The 22,530-nt window shown below is 40.5% G+C and overlaps 4 protein-coding genes across 4 annotated transcripts; 2 read left to right on the top strand and 2 right to left on the bottom strand.

The window, feature by feature from the left end:
* The first annotated feature begins 1,671 nt into the window (after window positions 1-1,671).
* Window positions 1,672-10,453, top strand: LOC119987105 (squamosa promoter-binding-like protein 6). Its single transcript, XM_038831853.1, has 5 exons — window positions 1,672-1,797; window positions 2,396-2,622; window positions 7,490-7,776; window positions 8,376-8,512; window positions 9,540-10,453. The coding sequence occupies exons 3-5, from the start codon at window positions 7,601-7,603 to the stop codon at window positions 10,394-10,396; spliced, it is 1,170 nt and encodes a 389-aa protein (XP_038687781.1). The 5' UTR covers window positions 1,672-1,797; window positions 2,396-2,622; window positions 7,490-7,600; the 3' UTR covers window positions 10,397-10,453.
* A 292-nt stretch (window positions 10,454-10,745) lies between these two features.
* On the bottom strand, window positions 10,746-13,629 carry LOC119987107 (probable UDP-arabinopyranose mutase 2). Its single transcript, XM_038831854.1, has 4 exons — window positions 13,153-13,629; window positions 11,673-11,923; window positions 11,429-11,597; window positions 10,746-11,316 (listed from the first exon to the last, which is right to left on the bottom strand). Exons 1-4 carry the CDS (start codon window positions 13,495-13,497, stop codon window positions 10,981-10,983), a joined length of 1,101 nt encoding a protein of 366 aa, XP_038687782.1. The 5' UTR covers window positions 13,498-13,629; the 3' UTR covers window positions 10,746-10,980.
* Window positions 13,630-16,128: 2,499 nt separating this feature from the next.
* LOC119987086 (COBRA-like protein 4) lies at window positions 16,129-18,249 on the top strand. Its single transcript, XM_038831830.1, has 6 exons — window positions 16,129-16,347; window positions 16,434-16,513; window positions 16,613-17,069; window positions 17,164-17,311; window positions 17,440-17,717; window positions 17,803-18,249. Exons 1-6 carry the CDS (start codon window positions 16,209-16,211, stop codon window positions 18,084-18,086), a joined length of 1,386 nt encoding a protein of 461 aa, XP_038687758.1. The 5' UTR covers window positions 16,129-16,208; the 3' UTR covers window positions 18,087-18,249.
* A 455-nt stretch (window positions 18,250-18,704) lies between these two features.
* LOC119987089 (protein COBRA-like) lies at window positions 18,705-21,342 on the bottom strand. The gene is made up of 6 exons (XM_038831834.1): window positions 21,156-21,342; window positions 20,772-20,851; window positions 20,027-20,483; window positions 19,674-19,833; window positions 19,263-19,537; window positions 18,705-19,162 (listed from the first exon to the last, which is right to left on the bottom strand). Exons 1-6 carry the CDS (start codon window positions 21,250-21,252, stop codon window positions 18,945-18,947), a joined length of 1,287 nt encoding a protein of 428 aa, XP_038687762.1. The 5' UTR covers window positions 21,253-21,342; the 3' UTR covers window positions 18,705-18,944.
* Between the last annotated feature and the right edge of the window lie 1,188 nt (window positions 21,343-22,530).

The following is a 22,530-nucleotide window of genomic DNA, read 5'->3' as shown; positions in this document are numbered from 1 at the left end:
TGTAGTAGATGATGTGGGGCCCAAATGAAGCCAACATGAGTCTATGCCTCCATGTTGTCGTCAACAAAATGGGGCCATCAAAATGACCTTGTTGAACCAATATTTTGATCAATGCCCCAACAAAAATCACACCCATGCCCCAATAAAATGACGTTGTTGTGGTTGTTGCTCTTACTTTGTGTTCGAAGCAAGATATGTACCAATGTAGGAGGAGTTAGTTAGTCATAGTAGGTAGAGCGCTAACAAGAAATTGTTGACAATTTTAAGACAACGAGTGTAAGATAAAAATACATGGAAGAAAACACACACAACTCAATACAAATCGACCCAAAGTTAAATCAAAGGTCTTGTCAATTCATAGACAACCAATCGCTCAATTTGCTTTCAATGTCTTAGTCTCGCTAAACTTTCTTTGTTCCAATTCTCATAAATTTCGATTCTTGTCAAATCTATTTATAGTTGAATTACATGTTTACTTTTTAGCCAAATTACTTGTCATTCAATTAAATCCTTGTTCATCTTTCCAATCAATTGTTGCGTTTGCCTTTTCATGTCAATGACAGGTTTCTAAAAGTTTGTTGTCTTTTTATAAGTGAAGTATAGACAACTTTGATTGTGTTTATTTCTTTTGATAACAGTTACTGTTAGTTGAAACTATTGCTATCGATAGAAACTGTAGGTGATAGAATATACAATAGACGATATGTCGATAGGATCACCAACCACCTAAAAAGACCAAAGAGAATGGTAGCAGGAAAAGTCCTTAACATTGGGGGAACATGTTCGTGGACCTCTGATGGTCAAGTCAGTAACGTGGACAAACAAAGATACTTTTGCCACTGGGCCGAGCCTTTAGGCCTACATACTAATGGATTTTAGAGATTTCCATGGGACCTTTATTTGGATCGCTATGACCGATGACACTTTGAGCTGTGGGTTTGTTTAGGTTGAAGTTGGGTCGTGTGACATAATGATGTAATTTGATCTGGCGCACACTATGTTGACCTTCGGGGTCTCTAGCTTGGGCCATGGGTCATCTGAGCTAGTTTTGGATATTGTATCATTTTTAACCCCCGCAAAAGCTTTTGAATCAAGATTGTCATTAAGGTCCCTTCAATAATAGTAAAATATTCTATTTGAAGTTAGTCGTGCACTCTTATTTTCAATTCTCAATTTTATTACGGTTGAAATATCACACACTTCTGATATGCTCGAGAAACCAATCATCATCGTATGCGTGCAAGGCAAAAACCTGTTGCAAAAACATCAGACAGACTGATATATGGAATTATAGCAAGTAATGTGTGGTGGGGGTTTGTCCTCTAGATCCCACCATAATTGATGGAGTTAACAGTATATTTTTAATTTTAATTTCGACTATTAGTTATTTTGATTTTCAGTCATAATGCAGAAGGCTACGTCGTTTTGTAACAAAGTTTTTCAAGCCTGCTTAGTGCTTACTTTTCTTTTCCAAAATTGATTTTCCAGGAAACTGATGTTTCTTAAAGAAACGTGTCAATGTCAAGGTTCGCTTTTTTTTCGTTTCCTCCCTTTGTGAGACAGATGTGAAAATCTGTAGAAACAGCTGTAGAAGCAATAAAAATGACTTCTTTTACTGAACCCAGACAAAAAGGTCTTCATTTTATGGTCTCCTCTCCCTAAATTTAGTAGTCAGAAGCTTTTTCTTCTTCTTTCACGTTTATGGGGACAGCAAAATCTTCTTTACTTCTTTCGTTCCTTGCCTAGTTGTGTCTGCGTCAGCTCCATTTCATAGTTCCACTACTTCACTCTACAATGGTAAAGTGAACCCCTCTCTCATTCTGAACCACGCGTTATGTAAGGTGACATTTTAGTTTGCTTTCTTGATCCCAATTGTTCATATTTTCCCCTTATTTTCTCTGATTCGTTCTTGCGGTCTGTTTGTTGTTTCAATTGTTCATTATATGAAATGGGTCTTGATGGGATTCATATGGGGTTTTAGAAGGTTGTGACGCTTTGATTAGTTTTATGGGTTTTCTGGAATCTTTTAATGGATTTTCGCTTTAAATGCATATGATATCTCAGGAACTGAAATTCATGGAGGCTTGAGGTTACAAAGAAGGGGATTTATTAGTTTTTACTATGTGGGTAGTGGGGAGTGCTGATGAAGACTTTGAATGCTCAGTGTAAAGTAAAAGACAATTTACTTTCTTAAATTCAAGTGGGTTTGCCTGTAATTTCTTGAACTGTTGGTTTATTGCTGTAATGGAGGCTTGTAGTTATGCTTCTGGGGGAAAGGGATTTGAATCAAAATGAGCAATTTCACCTTCTGATTCGTTTGTGAGAAGTAAAATTGCCCTGATGGGTTGGGTGTCGAAAACTCCATGCAATTTTGGTGACAATGCGTTGATTTCAGGTCAACATGCTGTTGAGAATCTAGGTTTAGGGGAATTGGGATTTCAAGAACTGATAGGAAGACAACTACCAGGCGATTCAATTAGGGATGGTTTAAATTGTCAGAATGCTGGTGCAGAGCTTAACATTCCTTTTACAGCAACACAAAGTGTGTTTTCTAGAGATGACGATTCTACTTCAAAGCCGTCAAGCTCTGTGGTGGACTCAATTAGTCAGGATTCGGCACTCATTGTGAAGAAGTGTATTCTCATTGACTTAACCCCAAACCAATACAGTACACACATATATATAGCTCAGAGTTTAGACTAGTGTATTGTACAGTGCATTACAGAATACAGTCCAGAGTTAAATATAAAACTATCTATATATACTAATACGCCCCCTCAATCTGGACGTAAGGGAACCACGGACAGATTGTTGCGAAGAAACTGAAAACGTGGTGAGGAGAGACCTTTGGTAAAGAGATCTGCAAGCTGATGTTGAGACGGAACAAATCGAACAATGATATCGCGACGCAAAACCCGTTCTCGAACAAAATGATAATCAACATCAATATGTTTGGTTCGTTCATGAAGGATTGGATTTGCTGTCAAGTAGGTGGCGCTAACATTGTCACACAAGATTTTGACAGGATGAGGAACAAAAACACCAAGATCTTTGAGAAGTTGTCGCAGCCACACAGATTCAGCTACAGCATATGCAACTGCCCTATATTCAGATTCAGTGGAAGACCGAGACACTGTAGGTTGTTTCTTGGCTCTCCAAGAAATGAGATTGGGGCCCAAAAACACAGCATAACCAGTAGTGGAGCGACGACTGTCACGACAGCCTGCCCAGTCAGCATCCGTGTAGACAGTAAGTGAACAATCTGAGGAGACCCGTAGATACAAACCATAATGTTGAGTACCCTTCAAATAGCGAAAAATTCGCTTGACAGCTTGCAAGTGAGCAGTGCGTGGGGCATTCATAAATTGAGAAACAACATGAACTGAATGAGCAATGTCAGGTCGAGTCATAGTTAAATAGTGAAGAGCACCCACCATACTCCTATATGTGGAAGGGTCAGCAAGTAAATCACCATCCATGACTGATAAAGAAGTCTTACTAACACTAGGAGTTTTGACAACATTGGCAGATGATAAAGAGAAGCGATGCAAAAGATCAGACAAATATTTTTGTTGACATAAAAACAATCCAGCAGAGGTGCTGGTTGCTTGAATGCCTAAAAAATAATGAAGATCTCCAAGATCTTTCATGGCAAATTGAGTAGAAAGAGTGGAGATAAATTGATGAAGGTGAGTGGGATTACTACCAGTGAGTATAATGTCATCAACGTACAAGAGTAACACAGTGATACCAAGAGGAGAACGATGAATAAACATGGATGAATCTGAAGAACTACAAGTAAAACCATGGGCTAGGAGAAAGGAGCTAAAACGAGTGAACCAAGCTCGAGGGGCTTGTTTAAGTCCATAAATGGCCTTACGAAGTTTGCATACATGATTGGGATAAGTAGAATTGATGAAGCCAGGAGGTTGTTTCATGTAGACATCTTCAAGAAGGTGACCATGCAAAAAGGCATTTTTGACATCCAATTGACGAATGGTCCAATGGGAACCAATGGCAAGAGATAAGACAAGACGAATGGTGGTGGGTTTGACAACAGGACTAAAAGTCTCATGAAAATCAATGCCAGGGCGTTGATGAAACCCTTGGGCAACAAGGCGTGCCTTGTAACGATCCAAAGATCCATCCGATTTGTATTTAATCCGATAAATCCACTTGCAACCAATTAAATTGTTACTTGCCTGAAATGGCACAAGATCCCAAGTGTTATTAGCTAACAAGGCATTGAACTCATCTGCCATAGCTAACTTCCACTTAGGATCTTTGATTGCTTGAGAATAACAAGTAGGTTCACTGGGGTCTATAGTGGAAACAAGGGAAAGGACTTGGCGAGGTTTGTGTTTGCCCACTTTGGATCTGGTGACCATCGGATGAACATTGGAAGTAGAGGGAGTGGAGGAAGGGACTAAGCTAGTAGGAGCCATATGGTTGAGAGGTAAAGGAGAAGAAGTAGGAGGCATGGAAGATGTAGGAGGGACTGCAGGTGAAGGAAAAGTTGTAGGAGAAGTGATGGGTGATGTTTGTAAAGATGAGTGAGGAGGTTGGAATGGAGAATCTCGACCATGGACAAGAGGGAATTGGATGGTTGATAATGGGGATAGATAGAGAACTGGTGGGGGAGAAACAGCTGGAGTTTGAGTGACAATTTCTTTGTAAGGAAAAGTGGTTTCATTGAAGACAACATGGCGACTGATATAAACTCTATTGGTGAGAGGATCAAGGCACCTATACCCTTTGTAGTTAGATGCGTAGCCAATAAAAATGCAGCGAATTGAGCGTGGGGAAAGCTTGTGTGACACAGTGGAGCTAAGGTTAGGAAAGCATTCACAACCAAATGGCCGAAGTTGAGCATAAGAAGGGATTTTATGAAACAGTTTATGAAAGGGAGAGCAATGATTCAAAACAGGGGTTGGAAGCCTATTGATGAGGAAGATGGAGGTATAGACAGCATCAGCCCAAAATGTTGAAGGTAATGAAGAATCAATGAGAAGAGTGCGAGTCATTTCAATGATATGGCGATGTTTGCGTTCCGCAACTCCATTTTGTTGTGGAGTATGGGGACATGACTTGCGAAAGGCAATCCCACAAGAAGAGAAATGAGTAAGTAGAGTGTGATTGTCAAATTCTTTTCCACCATCACTTTGAAAATTTTTTATTTTGCGATTGAACATATTCTCCACAAGACGTTGGAATGTCAAAAAATGATGGTAAACTTCAGATTTAAAACGCATGAAGAATAGCCAGGAATATCTAGTGTAGTCATCCACAAAAATCACATAATAGCGAAAACCAGAATTGGATATTATAGGAGACTGCCATACATCAGAGTGAATAAGTTGTAACGGTTCAGAAGTACAATGATCAACAGCATGAAAAGGTAATCTACAAGATTTGCCCAAATTACAAGGGAGACATTTAGTAGCCGATGGGGAGATGCCTAATGTTGGACAGATGCGCTGAATTGATTGCAAAACATTGTGACTAGCATGACCAAGACGTCGATGCCAAATAGGAGCAGAGAATTTGGTAGTGAGCAGGGCTGAAGCTGAATTGTTGACAAAAGTGGAAGGAATTTGATAAAGATCGCCGCTACCGGTGACTTTGAGAAGAGTTGTCCCCTGGAGCTTGTCCTTAACACAGAAGGAATTACCATCAAATATGACCACACAATTATTGTCACAACAAAGACGTTTGATAGATAACAAATTATGAGATAATCGAGGAACATGATATACATTGGATAAATGGAGTGGTCTGGTGGGAGTGTGAAGAGTTGCAGAACCAGTTTTGTTAATCTCAAGCAATTCACCATTACCAACAAGGACACGGTTAGAACCAAAATAATTGGAGGAAGTAGAAAGATTACCTTCATGGGGAGTCATATGAGTTGAGGCTCCAGAGTCGGGATACCAAGAGGAGTCATTGGTTTCACCAACAGACATGGCAGCAAAGGACCTAGGAAGATCATTAGGAGTGCAAGCAGTGTTATAGCGGTGATAGCATTGGTCTGCACGGTGGCCTGGAATGTCACAAATTTGACAAACATCAGGAGACGGAGAAGGACCCAGAATACCAGTATATGCTTGGGGGGCACCCGTGGGGCGAAACGAGTGAGGTTGGTAACGACCAGAACCACGTGAAAATTGATAGCCATAATTGCGACCACCATAACCAGAAGAAAAGGAGTGTCCAGGACCACGACCACGACGCCCTCGGCCACGGCGTCCATGTCCACGCCCGCGAGGCGAAGAAAAAGACTCAGAGGACGAGACAGTGCCAGTAGCAACCAAAGCCTTTTGCTCAGTTGATGAAGGAGAAATAGCTTCCATACGAAGTCTGCGATCCTCATAAGCGACCAATCTTTGCCGAAAATTTTCAAAGGTAATGGTACCCTCCAGATTAGCTATCATGGTGACAAAATCCTTGTAGTCTAAATCAAGACCAGCCAAAGCCTGAGCAATGAGATCAGTGTCGGTAATAGTGATGTCAAGATCCCTGAGTTGTTCAGCAAGTGCTTTGATTTCACTGCAATAAGCAGGGGCAGATTGGGATGTTTTGCGAAAAGAGTGAAATTTCTGCCGGAGTTCCAGCTGTCTAGCCATAGAAACATCACGAAATCTTGTGTGAAGAGTGAGCCAAAGGTCACGAGCTGTAGAAAGTGTATGAACATCAGCGAGCACAGATCTGGACAAGGTAGCTTGGATCCAGTTGCGGATGGTTTGATCTGTGCGGAGCCACAAAGAGTAGGAAGGATTACTGACCTGTTGATTTGTAACAGAAAGGAGAGTTTGAGGAGGGCAAGGGATTGTCCCTTCAATGAACCCAAGGAGGTCATGTTGAATCAAGAGGCCACGAATTTGACTCTTCCAGAGAGAATAATCATCTGATGTATCCAACTGAGTGGACACAATATTGGTGATGTTTGGGGCAGTAAGAGTTGGGATAGAATAAGAGAAAGGGAGGGAAGACTCAAAGGAGGAAGTGGGTAGAGGATTGAGGGCGAGAGAAGGAGAACGAAGACCGTCAAACGAAGTAAATGAAGAGGCAGAGTAAGTCCCGGGAAGATTGGGTGGAAAGGTGAATCCATAGTGAGGAGTGGTAGTGAATGAGACAGCAGGAGGTAGGCCCATGGAAGAAAAGGGCGATCCAGATGGGAAATGGGTTCCACGTGAAGGAGAAATCGTGGAAAAAGGTGAAAGGGAGGGAGCAGAGGAGGAAGCAGAGGAGGAAAGAGAAGCAGGTAAGGTGGAGGTGGCGGCGGGTGGATCCATGGCAAGAATAAAAAAAAACCCTAGAAGGTGGTTGATGCTGGCTCCGATACCATGAAGAAGTGTATTCTCATTGACTTAACCCCAAACCAATACAGTACACACATATATATAGCTCAGAGTTTAGACTAGTGTATTGTACAGTGCATTACAGAATACAGTCCAGAGTTAAATATAAAACTATCTATATATACTAATACATTGATTTAAAGTTGGGGAGGCTCAATGACCAAATAGATGCCCACATTCCCACATTTTCACATGGAATCTCCGTTGTGTCTTCATCTCAGTCATTGACGACTCAAAAGAGAATGCGGGTGTCGGGAGTGAATTCCCATATTGCCTATTGCCAAGTTTATGGCTGTGGAAGGGATCTCAGCTCCTCAAAGGACTACCACAAGAGGCACAAAGTTTGTGAAGTACACTCTAAGACTGCCAAGGTTATTGTCAAAGGCATTGAACAGAGGTTTTGTCAGCAGTGCAGCAGGTATGTTTTATTTTCTTGAAGCCTTTAGTTTAGTGTTCATGACCTTTGTGTTGCAAAGTTTAATCTGGCAGTAGTGTATAGCAATTCATAGTAGCTTTCAAAATTTATCTTCATTTTTCACTTCTGACTTTAAATGTAACATTGAGACATGTTCATCTAATCATTGATGAAATTTGAACTCCCATGCTTCTTCGCTCCCGCCTTCTTTTTCGCATTTCCTGTCTTAATGATAATTTGAACTTCTGTTCTTCCCTCTCAATATGTTATTGTCATATCCTAATATCTTGAATATATATGTGAATTATTCAATGACTTGTTTACCATGTAATGCAAACCTGACATTTTCCTTTTCCTCATGTAATTGTTTTTTTTTCCCATTACTTCCCCCACCCACCCACCAATTGGAAGATCCACTGCTTCTGGGTGGATGTAATTGACACGCTTTGCTAAATGGGATTCTATTTTCCAGACCTATATCCTTATTACCCTTTATACTTGCATCTTGTTACTTGACTACATATGGCTGGATATAGACCCTGGTTCAGCACAGTAAATGAATCTTATTACTGCTATATTACATGCTAGCATTTCTTATTCAGGTTTCATTTGCTGGCTGAATTTGATGATGGTAAGCGTAGCTGTCGTAAACGCCTTGCAGGACACAATGAGCGCCGGAGGAAGCCTCAATTTGGGGTTCAACATGGAAGACCTGGGAGGCTACATCAGTCGTTTGGTGGTATAAATATATTGTTTTTTTTATCAACTACACTTCCATCTGTGTGTGTTTGTATGCGCATGGGCATGAGCGTGTTTGGGTGAACTTATTTTGTGACTACATCCAGCCGTCTACATAGTTTTTATCCCTTGTTGAGTTGCTCATCTCTTTCCTAAAAACCTTTTGCTGCTGGCATAAATTTTTTGTGTTTTTGGGCTTTTTTTAGGAAGCATGTTAGGATTACGTTAATTTACCTGTTTCATTTCTTCTATCAATTCAGTTATTTAGAAGTTACCTGATGCAATCATTGAGAACCACTAGTAGCTCAGATGACACTCGTGTGTGTGGTATCTCACAGAGGTCGAGTTTGAGCCTTTCCCATCCCCTTCCCCTCTATTCAAAATGTTAATGTCGCAATGTACCTTAGCCAAGTCTCAGAAGAATCCACCTGCACTTTTGGCTGATCAAAATTGCCCTGTGATGGGTTCCACTCTTGAAATAGACCAATTGTGCTCGATCTCTTCATGATTAAGAACTTCCTTGAGGGGTGAAATTCTAGGAGAAGTTTGTAGGGGCCCAAACACAGAGAAGGTTGAAGAAAACTAATGGTTTGGGGAAGAAGCTCAAAAGGAGGGAGGTCCACCCTTGTCAAAAGCACCGTCCTTATCAGTCTGTTTCTTAACTTTATTTCACTTGCCAGCTTCAATCGTAAAGAGATTGGATTGGAGACCATTGTAGATGAGTTTCATGGGGAGATTCCAATGATAATTGAAAACTTTGCTTTGCTTTTTGGGAGCTTCTCAAACAACCAATTTCGCAAATGTTGAAATTAACTGCCGTTGACACTGCTAATACGTTTTCTGACTCACAAAGAATGCAAATTGCCTGTGAACTTGTGACATGTTCATTATGTTTACCCTTCTATGTCTTCCTTGTGGTATACATCCTTAACATGAATTCAGTCAACAGCTAATTTGCCATTATCAGAGTTGCCTTGGTCAAGATATACTGAGTACTAACCATATCCATTTTTCCGACAATGTTGCAGACTTTGCTGGTGGTAAGCTTCTGGAGACAACTTTACCTGCAAGATCCTTTATCTGCCAAGATATACTCCCCAGTACTCCTCTTCATCCTGAGAGAGATGGAACTAATGACTGGTTCGGGCACATAAAAGTTGAACACGGGACTGCTTATAGTCCTTTGCTGGCCAATCCCATGACTCGCCCTCTGCATTTGCAATCTGTCTTGCCTTCTTATAATTTTGAGAAATCGTTCCCTCCTTTTCAAGATAATGGATCAAACACTAGAACGGGGAGTATTTTCTTTGATAACAGTCAAAGACATCCACACGATTTAGGAGACCTGAACTCTGCCACGCATTCTTTGTTGCATGACATTTCATTGGGAAGTGAAGACTTAACTGTTTTTGACACAGCATCAACCATTCATGGAGTACCAGGGATTACAGATTCTAGTTATGCTCTCTCTCTTCTGTCATCTCATTCACCGAACTCGTCCAGCCATTTTCCAGGTATTTCCATGTCTTTAGTCACGCCGAGAATCTATAAGCACGCCATTCCATCGTCTGGGAGGTTCATTGGAGCTAACTCTAATGCAGAATCAAGTGGGTTGTCAAGTAAATTCTCTACATCCAAAATGAATTCTACAGAAGGGAATCACTTTCCTCCTATACTAATATCTGACAGTAGTGATGCTATGAACTATGAGACCACAGGCGGCGGTTTCCAAGGTCCTGACTTTCTGAATGCCAGGGATTGTTTTCCCGGTGAAGGTGGGTCGACTATTGACTTGCTTCAGTTATCGTCCCAGCTTCAGCGAGTAGAGCATCAAAAGCAGTCTCTACAGGACAAGCAAGAAAGTGATTTTTTCTGTCGCCCTTAAATCTCCTCTGCTGGTCTGTGCTGCAAACAAGTTGGATAAAAAAGTACATTGGTTTGATATTCTCAATTTCAGTTTTATTATTATATGTCTTCAGATTACTTGAATAATAAGATTGATTAAGCTCAAAATTGGAACCCTACAATTGATTGAGCGCAAAATTAGAACCCTACAGCTTCAGCTTCAGCTTCAAACTCACTGTTACTGTTGTGCTGTGATGGCGTAATGCACTGATCGGCTAAACATTTTTTTCTGAACGCGGTGCGTTCAAGCCATTACTTTGTTCGCTTGCAAGGATATGAGAGATCTCATAAGAAATAACAACACTAACCAATAAAAACATTGTCAATGATTTTCCAAAAATCTACCAACTCAATCAGCAATGATTAAATAACTAATAATCAAAACTATTTCAATACATAACCCATAATTTCTTATTGGTCTGGACTTGTGAGATAACAAAGCAACTAAAATGATGTAGTTAACTGGAAATAAATACTCTAGTCTCCCAAAGAGAGCTCCGATAGAATGGCCGGTCAAGGTACAAGCCGGGGAATACCAAACTGAGATAATTGTTAACCAAGAGCCTATTTTGCAGCAGCAGCACCATTGGCGGCTTCAGCAGATGGGTTCAGCTCATCCCATGCTTCAATCCATGTGAGCATGGAATCAGCCAGCTTGATGAAGTACTCATCAACCTTCCCAAGCTTAGCCTTCACTTGCTTGGAGAGCTCAATGTAACATTTCTGAACACTGGTGCATTCCTTTGGAAGTACCACGGATTGGAAAAATGGGATCAGCTCTTCTTGCCAGTAGATTCCTTTGTATTCCTTCTTGAGGTTCACAAATGGATTGCTTGCCTTGCTGTGCCAAATGTAGGGCAATCCAGTCTTAACTCCCAGTCCCATATGATCACAGATTACCTACAGAGTAGAGGGTAAAGCCGAAAACAGGTACTTGAAAGTTGGATTCATTGCCAAGATAAATAGAAGAAAGCAAACATGAAATATATGGAAATGGTAAAGCATGGGATACCTTCATGCACCAGCCAGCCCACATATCGTCGTAGCGCCCAATTGGCTGACCATCACCCATGAGGCCAAAGTACATAGCAGGGCCGATCAATTCACGGTTGAATGCCAAATTCATTCCACACATGGGGAAGAGGGTTCCCTTTGGTATTGTCAGAACAGCATCCACATACCTGACAACAAAAGGCATAAAATTAGCAATGTTAAGGAGACACCAAATACCCAAGTGCATGTTGAATTTTTCTTACCTAGTGTTTCTCTCACGAGGCTTCACAAGCTGGGTGGGGGCATCATAATCTGGGATGTTGAGCCACAGTCCATGTGAGACAGCTGTTGGAGCACCCTCACGGAGACTGAAGGGATATCCACGAACAAAATCTGTGCCTTCCCGATATGGGTCGTAGAGGGTGTTGAAAAAAAATGGAGTTGATGGACACAGGAGGTTCTTTATGTGCTGCTCAAGTGCATTAACGTCTTTGCCAGACGGATCCTTAGCAACCTGCAGTTTGGTAAAGACACCCAACTTCAGATCTCTCATCAACTTATAACATAATTACAATCTAGAACATATGCAGCAGCTACTCCTAATGCAGAAGGGAGATGTTAAAAAATCCAAGCACAAAGGAACCAACTTTATCAAAGATACGGGATGGGATTGAATAGGATGAGATACAAAGTGGTTGAGAAATCACTAACTCAGTAGCACCACTTCTAAATCCCAAAGGTTTCCCACATCAACTGAAAGCAACAGACTCATCTTTATGAAAACAGTTTAACGAACAATCTTACATCAGAAAATCAGGGTGGCATGTGAAAAAGTCAAAAGCATAGAACATTCTAAAAACCCCATACGCATATTATGAAAGCTCCACTCGTAAACAACAAGTACCCTGCTTCCAAGTTCCAACATTCATTGTCAAAGAAGAACAGCATGTAAGAGGCTGTGCTATTATTAACGTGCAAATTGTAATGGATTTATTCTGAAATCAAAGGTCTATTACCAGAAAGTTGATATTCTCCAATCTTAGTGTTACCAAATTTCAAAACTAATGGATTAGGAAATACAAAGCCCACAAAGATCTAACTGTTTTGTTTGTTACTTTGATATAGCTAGAATAAGGATGCATAAAAATTTAAAAAAAAAAAAAGGTGTGAGATCGGATCCGAAAAGGCCCTGTCTGAAACTAGAAAGAGTTTCCATTGCAAAAAAAGAGATTAAACTTAAGTACTGAATAATTAAATAAAGGATTAGAAAGGGAAAAAAAAAAAACAAATAAAGGAATACAGACAGATGACAAAATCAGATCCATGCAATCATGAGAGTGAAGTACCACCAAATCAGATCAAATTCCTAAGAAAAGCCAAAACCACATAATCTAAATCAGCACCAAGATCCAACTTATATCCCAGTTAAACCTAAAACGACGTATCTAATCTCAAGCTTTTGGTGCAAAAGTTAACATCCCTTCCGGAATCCTACAATTCCAAAAATTGCCAATGTCACATGTAGATCCAAACTCTTCCAGAACCAGAACTTCATATTCACTTCTAAAAGTTCAAAAATAAAGCATCAAAACCACATGCTTTCGAATTTGTAAGCAAAATCAAATGTAAAGCTAAAATAAAATCTCCCCAAATCTAGTCCAGCAAGATCCAAACTTTCTCCTCCAGAATCAAAAACCCACAACTAAAATACTTTCAAGACCAGATCAGAATAAAAGAACATACAAAGCAGTCATCGTCAATGGTATAGATGTACTTCTTCTTCGAGACCATGTAACCAAAGCATCGGCAAGCAGAGTCCTTGAAGGAAATGCAAGAGGCCTTGGGACCCAAGATCCTATTGATATCGTTTCGATTGTAGAGTTCGTAGTCGAACCCTTCAGGGACCTTGATCGTCCTCGATGGGTCTCCGTCCTGCACGATTATCAGATGATAATGCTCAAAGAAGGGCCTCCACATCTCCAAAAAGTCCAGATTCCGAATCGTCGGAATCACGATGTCAAGCTCGTCTTTCAACACCGGAACTGGGGTTACTTTTCCGGCTGCGGCAGTGGCAGAGGATTGTGCCATTGTTGCTGCTCGCTTTGTTTCTCACTCGTACAAGAGAGTGCGAAACAAAGAAAGATCGGATTGAGAGAAGAGTGGTGCTGAGACTCAGGGGGTTTGGTCTGTGTGGTTTTGGTATTTGAATAGGCGAAGACGAAGACTTTCTTGTCACGTGCGTTGCGTGTGAGAGAGGATCATGACAGAGAGACAGCCGGACATCGCGCCCCTTAAATTCCAATCTTTTCTACGAATTGAATTCCTTCCTGACTGGTCTGCGGGAAAAAATTACAGCGGGTGTTAATTCGAATTAAGTTAAATTTGTACATAAATTACATATTCGAAATTCGAGTCTCAATATAAAATTCTTCATATTTTAAAATCATATTCGGGTCAAAATACAAAAACTTTGTTCAGTTTATTTGTCCGTATCCTAACTCATATTATATTATAGTGTGATTTACTTGTTGTTAAAAGGGATAAAATCCCACATCGGTTTGTTGAGGGGCTTGGTGTCTATCTTATAATCTTGCCCAAGTCTTAAACTCATTGTCCAGCCTTTTCCATGTGGATGGGCTGAGAACTGTCACGGCCCAAAGGGCCGAGATGGTGAGGAGGTTGGCTCTGGGTTGTGCCATCGTGAGATTTTCTATATGGTATCGGAGCAGGTGTGCTCGTCCCCGATAAAAAGTCCACTCGTTGGGCCTTGGGCTCTGGTACCCAGTCCACGAGTGCGGGGGAGTGTTAAAAGGGATAAAATCCCACATCGGTTGTTGAGGGGTTTGGTGTCTAGCTTATAAGCTTGCCCAAGTCTTCAACTCATTGTCCAGCCTTTTCCATGTGGATGGGCTGGGAACTGCCACGGCCCAAAGGGCCGAGATGGTGGGGAGGCTGGCTCTGGGTTGTGCCATCGTGGGATTTTCTACACTTGTTCAGATTTAAATCAATTCAAGAAATCTAATCCGATTAGGGTCCGAATACGTTAATATTTTGTAAACACATGATGTTGTCCGACCCAAAACCGACTTATAATTGTTTTTTTGCCATCCCTAAGACCTTTAAAGCCTCTATAATTATTTTTTTTAAAAATTATGAATATGTGTTTGATTGCATTTATGAATCCAACTTACATTTTTTTTGTTAATGTGAAAAAGTATAAAATGTTTCGAGTTTATATTCAACAAGTCAATAAATTTTACATATATTGAACATTCAATCTGATTTTATTAGGAACAAAAAACTATACTTGTAAATACAATCAAAACATATTCATAATTTTTTTTTCAAAACAAATTTATAGAGGCCTTAAAATAATTACACGAGATGTCCGCTGTGGAGTTCTGATTTCCGTTGATACATCATATCATCTTTACGGTTTTGTTCCTCCCAAACCCAACAAGTGAGCTAAAGCCCAAATCACTAAGTTTAGGGAAAATGCCTAGTGATTGTTTAATGAGACGATCTTGATGTTATGGATGTGGTATATTTTTGTCTTAACATGAGATCCGCTGTAATTTTTTGATGAAAATCTCATATCGAAAGATGGAGGATTTGAAATCTACGACAAACTTTTTATTGTCAACCTGAGTTTTCCATAAAAAGTTAAGCTCAAATTTGTGATGCTAGACTTGGATCTTCATCCCGTGTGACGTATATTCATCATTTTTCTACAACAGAATCCCGCACATCCCGCTAAACAACGCTGCAAAATTCAAATACTTGAAGGGGAAGGCCGGCTGCTTATGAGACGTTTGTCTCTTTCTTTCTCATGGCAACGAACAAACATCATAAAAATAACAACAACGTTGTCAGTTTCGTTCCATGATGTCACCAGTTGGGCCCTCTCAGATAGGACTGGCCCAATACATAGGCCCCCATCAGAAGAATTTATTGGGCTAGTTTTTAATTGTCGGCCCAAGTTAACAGTTGGAAAAAGGATTGGGCGACGGAAAGAATTATATCGGAGGCCCGGTATTTGATCAATGGGCTCGATGCAGAAAGCCCACCAAAGTTATCCATATTGGCAGGCAAGTGGGTTTGGGTTTGGGTTTGGGTTTGAGAAGTGTAATTCAATATTGCAGGCAGTGGTGAGTGGTGACAATGAGCAACTTCCAAATGTACATGCACAATGCGCACGGTTTTGTTCCTGCTTAACCTAGTTATTACAGGCCGAAACCCAAGTCATTAAGCAAGCCTAACTACTATGGATCTAAGTCCAACTCACTAGGGTAGGAAAAAAACATTGTTATTATGTTAAGGGTGGACTTGCACCCTCAAAATACCAACCAAATGCCCCATAACAACCGAGAAAGATAAAAACCAACGCATATATAACCAACTACTGATTATGAGAACCAGAGAAAAGAAAAACATGATGGGCTTTAAAGGGACAAAAGTATGAGCAGTAGATGGAGAAACCTTGTGCCTTAAGCAGTCCAATACTGACATGTCCTCAGGCTTACACAGTACAAGTGTGTAACTGTTGAGCTGTTGTGTTCAAATCGTCATGCTTCACCAAAGCTTTCTTGCTTCAAGATGCAGAAACCTAAAGGCAAAAACATGCACAGATGGTGAGTCTATTTATTTGATAAAACATCCATTAAGAGAGAAAAAAATATCAGATTGAACCAACAGATAAAATGTAAGCACACCTAATTACCAAAACCAGTAGGTGAGACATCTTCAGGCATTCACTCAATTTAGTCTCTTTGTTTTACTCTTCCAAAACACTATATTTGATGCCTGGTAGTAGCATGTCTTCCAGCAAACTTCAGGCCATGGACCTCTCCGGCTTCATCGTCAGTTCATTTCATAGATTTACAGGACTCAAGCTCATTTTCTTGCTTGCTTTTATTTTCAAGGTGCTTCCACATGCAGGTACTGGAACTATTTCCATGTAAAACATCAACTGTTCCCATGACATTGTTCACCAATATCTTTTTTGCTTTTCTTGCTTGTTGTAGCTGCATATGATCCGTTGGATCCGACCGGGAACATAACTATCAAATGGGATGTCATGTCGTGGACACCGGATGGTTATGTGGTGAGTATAGGTATTTCTTCATCTGCTTATATTTGAAGGATCCAACTGAAGAGTGAAGAAATTTCTCAAGTGTTGTGATCAATTTTTTTGGTTCAATAGGCTGCAGTGACAATGAGCAACTTCCAGATGTACCGGAACATTATGAGCCCCGGCTGGACATTAGGATGGGAGTGGGCTAAGAAAGAAGTGATCTGGACAATGGTGGGTGCCCAAACTACAGAGCAGGGAGACTGTTCTAAGTTCAAGGGAAACACACCACATTGCTGCAAGAAGAACCCAACAGTTGTTGACTTGCTCCCTGGAGTTCCCTATAACCAGCAATTCAGCAATTGCTGCAAAGGCGGCGTTGTGGCATCGTGGGGCCAAGACCCTTCCTCTTCAGTCTCTGCCTTCCAGGTAAGTGTTGGCCTTGCCGGAACTTCCAACAAAACCCTAAAACTCCCCAAGAACTTCACTTTGCTTGGTCCTGGACCTGGCTACACTTGTGGCCCTGCAAAAGTGGTGCCATCAACAGTCTTCCTCTCTCCTGATCGTAGGCGAAAAACTCAAGCACTCAGTAAGCTCGCTCTTCATTCTGATTAGACATTTTATTGAACAGATTGTTCGAAATTTCCTGACAACAGACAAATGACATCGAGTTCGTTACACAGTGACATGGAATGTGACATGCACATACTCACAATTTCTTGTGTCAAGGAATCCAACCTGTTGTGTCTCCTTCTCATCGTTCTACAATAATACAATCACTTCTTGCCCATCTTGTGCTTGCGGTTGTCAGAACAAAAGGAACTGCATCAAGTAAGCCTAGAAGCATGAGAATAGCAATTATAGTGCAGTTTTTGAATATGCATAAACACTGAGTTTTTCCAAAGAACATACCTGTGTTCTTGATTATGATCCTGCTTTTGAGGCGTGTGTCGATGCAGGCCTAACTCGAAGCAAGCACACAAAGCAGGAGTAAACACACCAAAGAAGGACAACACACCATTGCTCCAATGCACTCATCATATGTGCCCCATAAGGGTTCACTGGCATGTGAAGCTTAACTACAAGGACTATTGGCGGGTCAAGATTGCAGTCACGAATTTTAACTACCGGTTGAACTACACCATGTGGACGCTAGTTGCTCAGCATCCCAATCTCAACAACGTTACTCAAGTTTTCAGCTTTGATTACAAGCCTCTTGTGCCCTACCAATCTATAAGTAAGTGACTTCCTTGTCAACTACTAAGCAAGAAATAAAGAGTTCTGCAGTTTCTAACACATAAAGTAATTTACTGTGTCTGCAGATGACACCGGTATGTTCTATGGCATGAAGTTCTACAATGACCTATTGATGGAAGCTGGACCTCAAGGAAATATCCAGTCTGAGGTACTTCTTCACAAGGACCAGAACACATTTACCCTAAAGCACGGTTGGGCATTTCCTCGGAAAGTTTACTTTAATGGCGATGAATGCATGCTTCCTCCACCTGACACATACCCAATTCTACCAAACTCTGCCTATGTAAATCAACGTGCATTTTCGACAGTAGCAATCACTGTGTTCTTCATGGTACTCTTCATTGAGTAATGGCATCCATAGATTGGGAACATAAAATTTGAAGATGCATGCATGAGTTGTAGATTAGGCACTGTGGTTGATATCAGGTACACACTTCTTCCTTACACAAAACTAGAAGACACAGTGAGGTCTGGGATGATATATGTGTAAAATTCTATGACATGTAACATGATGGTGATGGAGGTCTAAATTGAGTAGCTGGAATCCTACCAAACGAATCTGCAAACATTGAAACGCCTACAGAGTGTAACATTGCAATATATTTCCCTCTTCACATATTTTTGTCTGCAAATGTTTTGTTTGTGCAATGTTAAGTACTGAAAGATAATAGAGAATGAGAAACATCACTGGGAATAACTTTCTTCTTATGAACTGAAGTTTCTCAATGGAGCCCCGTGTTATAATGTAAAAACACAATTAATGTCGAATTTTTACAGACTGATCAAGCATATGATATAACGAAACTGCAATACAACAGCTACACCTCAACAGAAAATGGTATGGAAAAACAGAAACCCTAAATGATAAATTAAATGATAAAGCTAGTACACCCATTATGAAGCTATGGTACACACATTTGTATGGACTATCGAGTTAATGTGTAGCACAAACATCCCGTCAAATGTATTGCCATAACATTTTATTCATAAAATAAAATAGTTAATGTATATATAAAATCCGGGCTTTTTGTTTCACTCTCAACAGCCATAAGCTTTGGTGCAGCAACACTATAATGTAGGATCTCTAGGATGTTTTAACAAGGCACAACTTCAGTTGACCTCAGACAAATTCATCAAATATAAGCCAATGCAAGTGCCATGGATGCCAAGGCTGTCACGATGGAATAAAGAAGAGAGAAAAAGCTTGTCAAGAACTGAAATTTGGCAACCAAGGGTAAGAATTGGAAGGTGGCATGACACAATAATCTCCGTTAAAATAAATCCTCCGAGGGAACGCCCACCCCTTTCCAAAAGTAAAAGTCGATTCGTCCTTTCGGAAAAGCAATTCTGCTTGCACATTTCCGCGAGGGCCAGCTTTTAGCACGTCATTGTAGGATTTGACTCCCCATAACATGGCAGTGTCATCTGCAAAACCAACAATCATATTCCGAAATTCACGTTAGAGTAATATAAAACGTTAACAGCTATGATTGATAGAACTATATTCCAGCAAGATCCGACTTACTTAAGCCTTTGTAAGGAGTTAATGACTTGTAATTGAAACCGAAAAGCTGGCTGAGATTATCAAAGTTGGGATGTTGCACAACTATATTCCACTGCGAGTAGTTCATTCTGTAGTTGAAATTCGTGATCGAAAGCTTAACCCGCCAGTAATTTTTGTAATTCAGCTTAACATGCCAATGGACTTTGATTGGACACATGTGGCTGGTACATTTAACCAAAGGATCGTTTCTATTTGCTGATCCTGAAACAGCGGAAGCTGAATATGGCGAGTCGGGACTGCAAGACACCAACAGGAGGAAGACCAAAGATAATAAGTTACAAAAATAGCCCAAATATTGTACGAAATTATCAGAGTCGGGGTTGGGGGAATGGAAGGAGGCATAGATAGAGTTTGGATTTGAAAGAGACTTACTTCACACAGCTCCCAGGATGTGTTACGTTGTTCCGACAACCACAAGCGCAAGTCGGGCAGTTTACTATAGTGTCATTATAAAAGGAGGAGAGTGAAACACAACAGGTGGGCGTCTTCTGAGCAAGGAATTGTGAATATGTGCAAATAACATTCCAGGTCACTTCCATGACATGTAGGCAAAATTTCAAAGAATTAGAAACAACTGGTTTTAACTACAGAGAAATTGCTTACATAAACAAATGAAGATAATTGGTCAAAATTACTCACCCTTCATTTAGTCCATTTGATGGATTCTAATTCACTCATTGATAGCAGTAAAAGAAGATTTAGGAAAACGTACAAGGATAACTTACTCAGAGCTTGAGTCACTCTCCTTTTGTCTGGGGTTACAAATCTTGTTGGTCTAACAATCTTTGCAGGCCCACAAGTATATCCAGGTCCAGGTGCTTTCAAAGTGAAGTTCCTTGGCAACCTTACAGTTTTATTTGTAGTGCCGGCAGCACCCACGCTGACCTGAAATGCGCTCGCTGCAGTGGCAGGATCCTGTGCCCAAGAACTTATAACTCCGCCTTTACAGCAGTTTCCAATTTGCTGGTTGTAAGGAGTTCCTGGTAATAAATCGACTACGGTTGGATCCTTCTTGCAGCTGTGAGGGATGTTCCCTTTGAATTTTGGGCAGTCCCCTTGCTCTGTGGTTTGGGCTCCCACCATGCTCCAAATAATCTCCTTTTCCGCCCATGTCCAGCCCAACGTCCAACCCGGTGCTTGTATATGCCTGTATTGCTGGAAGTTGAACATTGTAACAGTCGCCTGCCAAACCCAAATAAAAAAGTACATCATTCACAAACGAATTTGGGAGCAAATGGAAAACAAAAAAAAATGGTGACCGCAAAGTGTTCGATAAAAGTCCTCTTCGTTATGAACATGAGTATGAGCGAATCTGGAAAATCTACTTTAATGGGTTCATTTAATCTTGAACTACAACAGGGTAATCTACGAAAATATTCAGATTTAACTCATACTAAACAAACACAAATGCAAAGGCCTCTCAAGTTGAATCAAGCACTGGTTGGACATGGTAGATCTAGCAATACTTACAACATAACCATCCGGAGTCCAGCTCATTACATCCCATTTGATTGTGATATTCCCGTTTGGATCAAGAGCATCATAAGCTTCTGCAAAGGAGAACCAAGAAATTCAGCTCTCTAAAGAGTCCAAAATTGATATATACTTATCATAGCAAGACCATTGAAAGTACATTAAGATTCCAAAAGATCAATCTATACAAATCTAATGCAAAGCACTGAAACTACATTGTAACAGCCGGTCAACATTATTTCACACAGCCGGTCAACATTATTTCACTTTGCACTCGAGCAAAACCCATATGCACAAACCAAGAATAGAATTGCCAAATCACGAAATTTCAGAACTTGAGAAGCTAAAACTGAAAAAACAGGCTTAGTAGGCTTGACTGACCTGTAGAAGTGAAACTTGAGCAAGAGAGCAAAATGAGAAGCAGAGTGGCAAAGCTACTGAGCTTGGTAATAGATCCAGACAAGAACAGAGACTCCATTTCGTGATTATATATTTGCTCAGATTGAGCTTAAGATCTGCATGAAATTGGGAGAGAAGAACAGAGTGGCCACTCTGTTACATAAAAAGATAAAAGTCTTCTCCTAATCTGCTGTTTGTTGTTCATTGTTCGAATCCTCATGCCACCAGCCTGGGGAAATTACTAAGGTCCACTCTTATGAAAAGAGTGGACCATCCACCTCCTCTAAATAACTCTTTAAAGGTTATTACAGTCTTTACTCAGGTGAGCATCTCGAGGATATTTTTTAGATCCAATGGTGTTTGATGAAGGTGGACAAAAGGGTGGATGAAAATAGGGTGGACCTAAGAAGGTCCCCCAGCCTGGCAGCCCACCACCAAATTAATATATATGCTGATCCACAATTTGCTCAAACCCTTTTTTTTTATTAACTCACATTCTTCAGTTCCGTTCCAATTGCTGGATAGTTGGACCACATACAAAAAATAAAAAATTGAAGTAGACCAAGGCACGTGAATAGAAATTGAAGTAGGGCATAGTGGATTGAGACATGGGAATTTCACTCTCTTTAAGGAGGAGATTCGAGTTCTTTGTAGTTATTCTTGTTTTAGAATAGGTGCACCAGGATTCTCTTGCCTCGACTCCTCCGGGATACAACAACCTGACTCGGTTGTGTAGATAACTCGGATATGCACTGAATGATTAGCTCAAAGCCTCACAAGAACACTTTCTCTTGGTGTATTTTAAAAGATAATTAATAATAAATCCATTGGATCAACCCATTGCGCGTCCCTGTATATTCGAGTAGTGCATGTGCATTATGCATACATGTGGGTGACTAATGGCATGACCCGTTATGACTGTTCTGTTACTAGTCATTAAATGGGATTTTACTTTACACGTAATTAATGTGCATTTATTTGCCCGTTACAATTGTTACAACCCGTAAATGCTAAATCCATTAAATGTCATTAAATGCATCTTAGCCTATATAAAGCCCTCTCACCCAACACTCTCTATAGTCTATACACACATCTCACAAGCTCACTTCTCTCTTAGAAAGTTGTCTCTTTCTAATATTCTATGGGCATAGAAAAAGGTGTTCTTGTGTGGGGTTTCGGGCTAACCATCTAGTGCAAGTCCGAGTTAGCTATACAATCGAGTACAGATGTTGTATCCTAGAGAAGTCGAGCCAAGAGAAACCCGATGCACCTGTTTTGAATCAAGAACTGTAGAGGACTCGAATCTCCTTGAAGATAACTAGATACTACCAGTGCCTCAATCCACTACGGTCGATTT

The sequence above is a fragment of the Tripterygium wilfordii genome, chromosome 20 (assembly GCF_013401445.1).
Source record: "Tripterygium wilfordii isolate XIE 37 chromosome 20, ASM1340144v1, whole genome shotgun sequence".
NCBI classification, from domain to species: domain Eukaryota; kingdom Viridiplantae; phylum Streptophyta; class Magnoliopsida; order Celastrales; family Celastraceae; genus Tripterygium; species Tripterygium wilfordii.
This window is presented reverse-complemented; position numbering and strand designations above follow the sequence as displayed.

Excerpts from the sequence above, each read along its gene's own strand:
- LOC119987089 (XM_038831834.1), bottom strand. The coding sequence starts at position 21,252 with ATGGAGTCTCTGTTCTTGTCTGGATCTATTACCAAGCTCAGTAGCTTT. Across the intron at positions 19,834-20,026 it reads GAGAGTGACTCAAGCTCTGA|TGACCTGGAATGTTATTTGC; the intron begins GTAAGTTATCCT and ends ATGTCATGGAAG. Across the intron at positions 19,538-19,673 it reads CATCCTGGGAGCTGTGTGAA|TCCCGACTCGCCATATTCAG; the intron begins GTAAGTCTCTTT and ends GGTGTCTTGCAG.
- LOC119987105 (XM_038831853.1), top strand. The coding sequence starts at position 7,601 with ATGCGGGTGTCGGGAGTGAATTCCCATATTGCCTATTGCCAAGTTTAT. Across the intron at positions 7,777-8,375 it reads TTTTGTCAGCAGTGCAGCAG|GTTTCATTTGCTGGCTGAAT; the intron begins GTATGTTTTATT and ends TTTCTTATTCAG. Across the intron at positions 8,513-9,539 it reads GCTACATCAGTCGTTTGGTG|ACTTTGCTGGTGGTAAGCTT; the intron begins GTATAAATATAT and ends ACAATGTTGCAG.
- LOC119987107 (XM_038831854.1), bottom strand. The coding sequence starts at position 13,497 with ATGGCACAATCCTCTGCCACTGCCGCAGCCGGAAAAGTAACCCCAGTT. Across the intron at positions 11,924-13,152 it reads CCATTGACGATGACTGCTTT|GTTGCTAAGGATCCGTCTGG; the intron begins GTATGTTCTTTT and ends ACCAAACTGCAG. Across the intron at positions 11,598-11,672 it reads CCTCGTGAGAGAAACACTAG|GTATGTGGATGCTGTTCTGA; the intron begins GTAAGAAAAATT and ends TTTTGTTGTCAG.
- LOC119987086 (XM_038831830.1), top strand. The coding sequence starts at position 16,209 with ATGCCTGGTAGTAGCATGTCTTCCAGCAAACTTCAGGCCATGGACCTC. Across the intron at positions 16,348-16,433 it reads CAAGGTGCTTCCACATGCAG|CTGCATATGATCCGTTGGAT; the intron begins GTACTGGAACTA and ends TGCTTGTTGTAG. Across the intron at positions 16,514-16,612 it reads GGACACCGGATGGTTATGTG|GCTGCAGTGACAATGAGCAA; the intron begins GTGAGTATAGGT and ends TTGGTTCAATAG.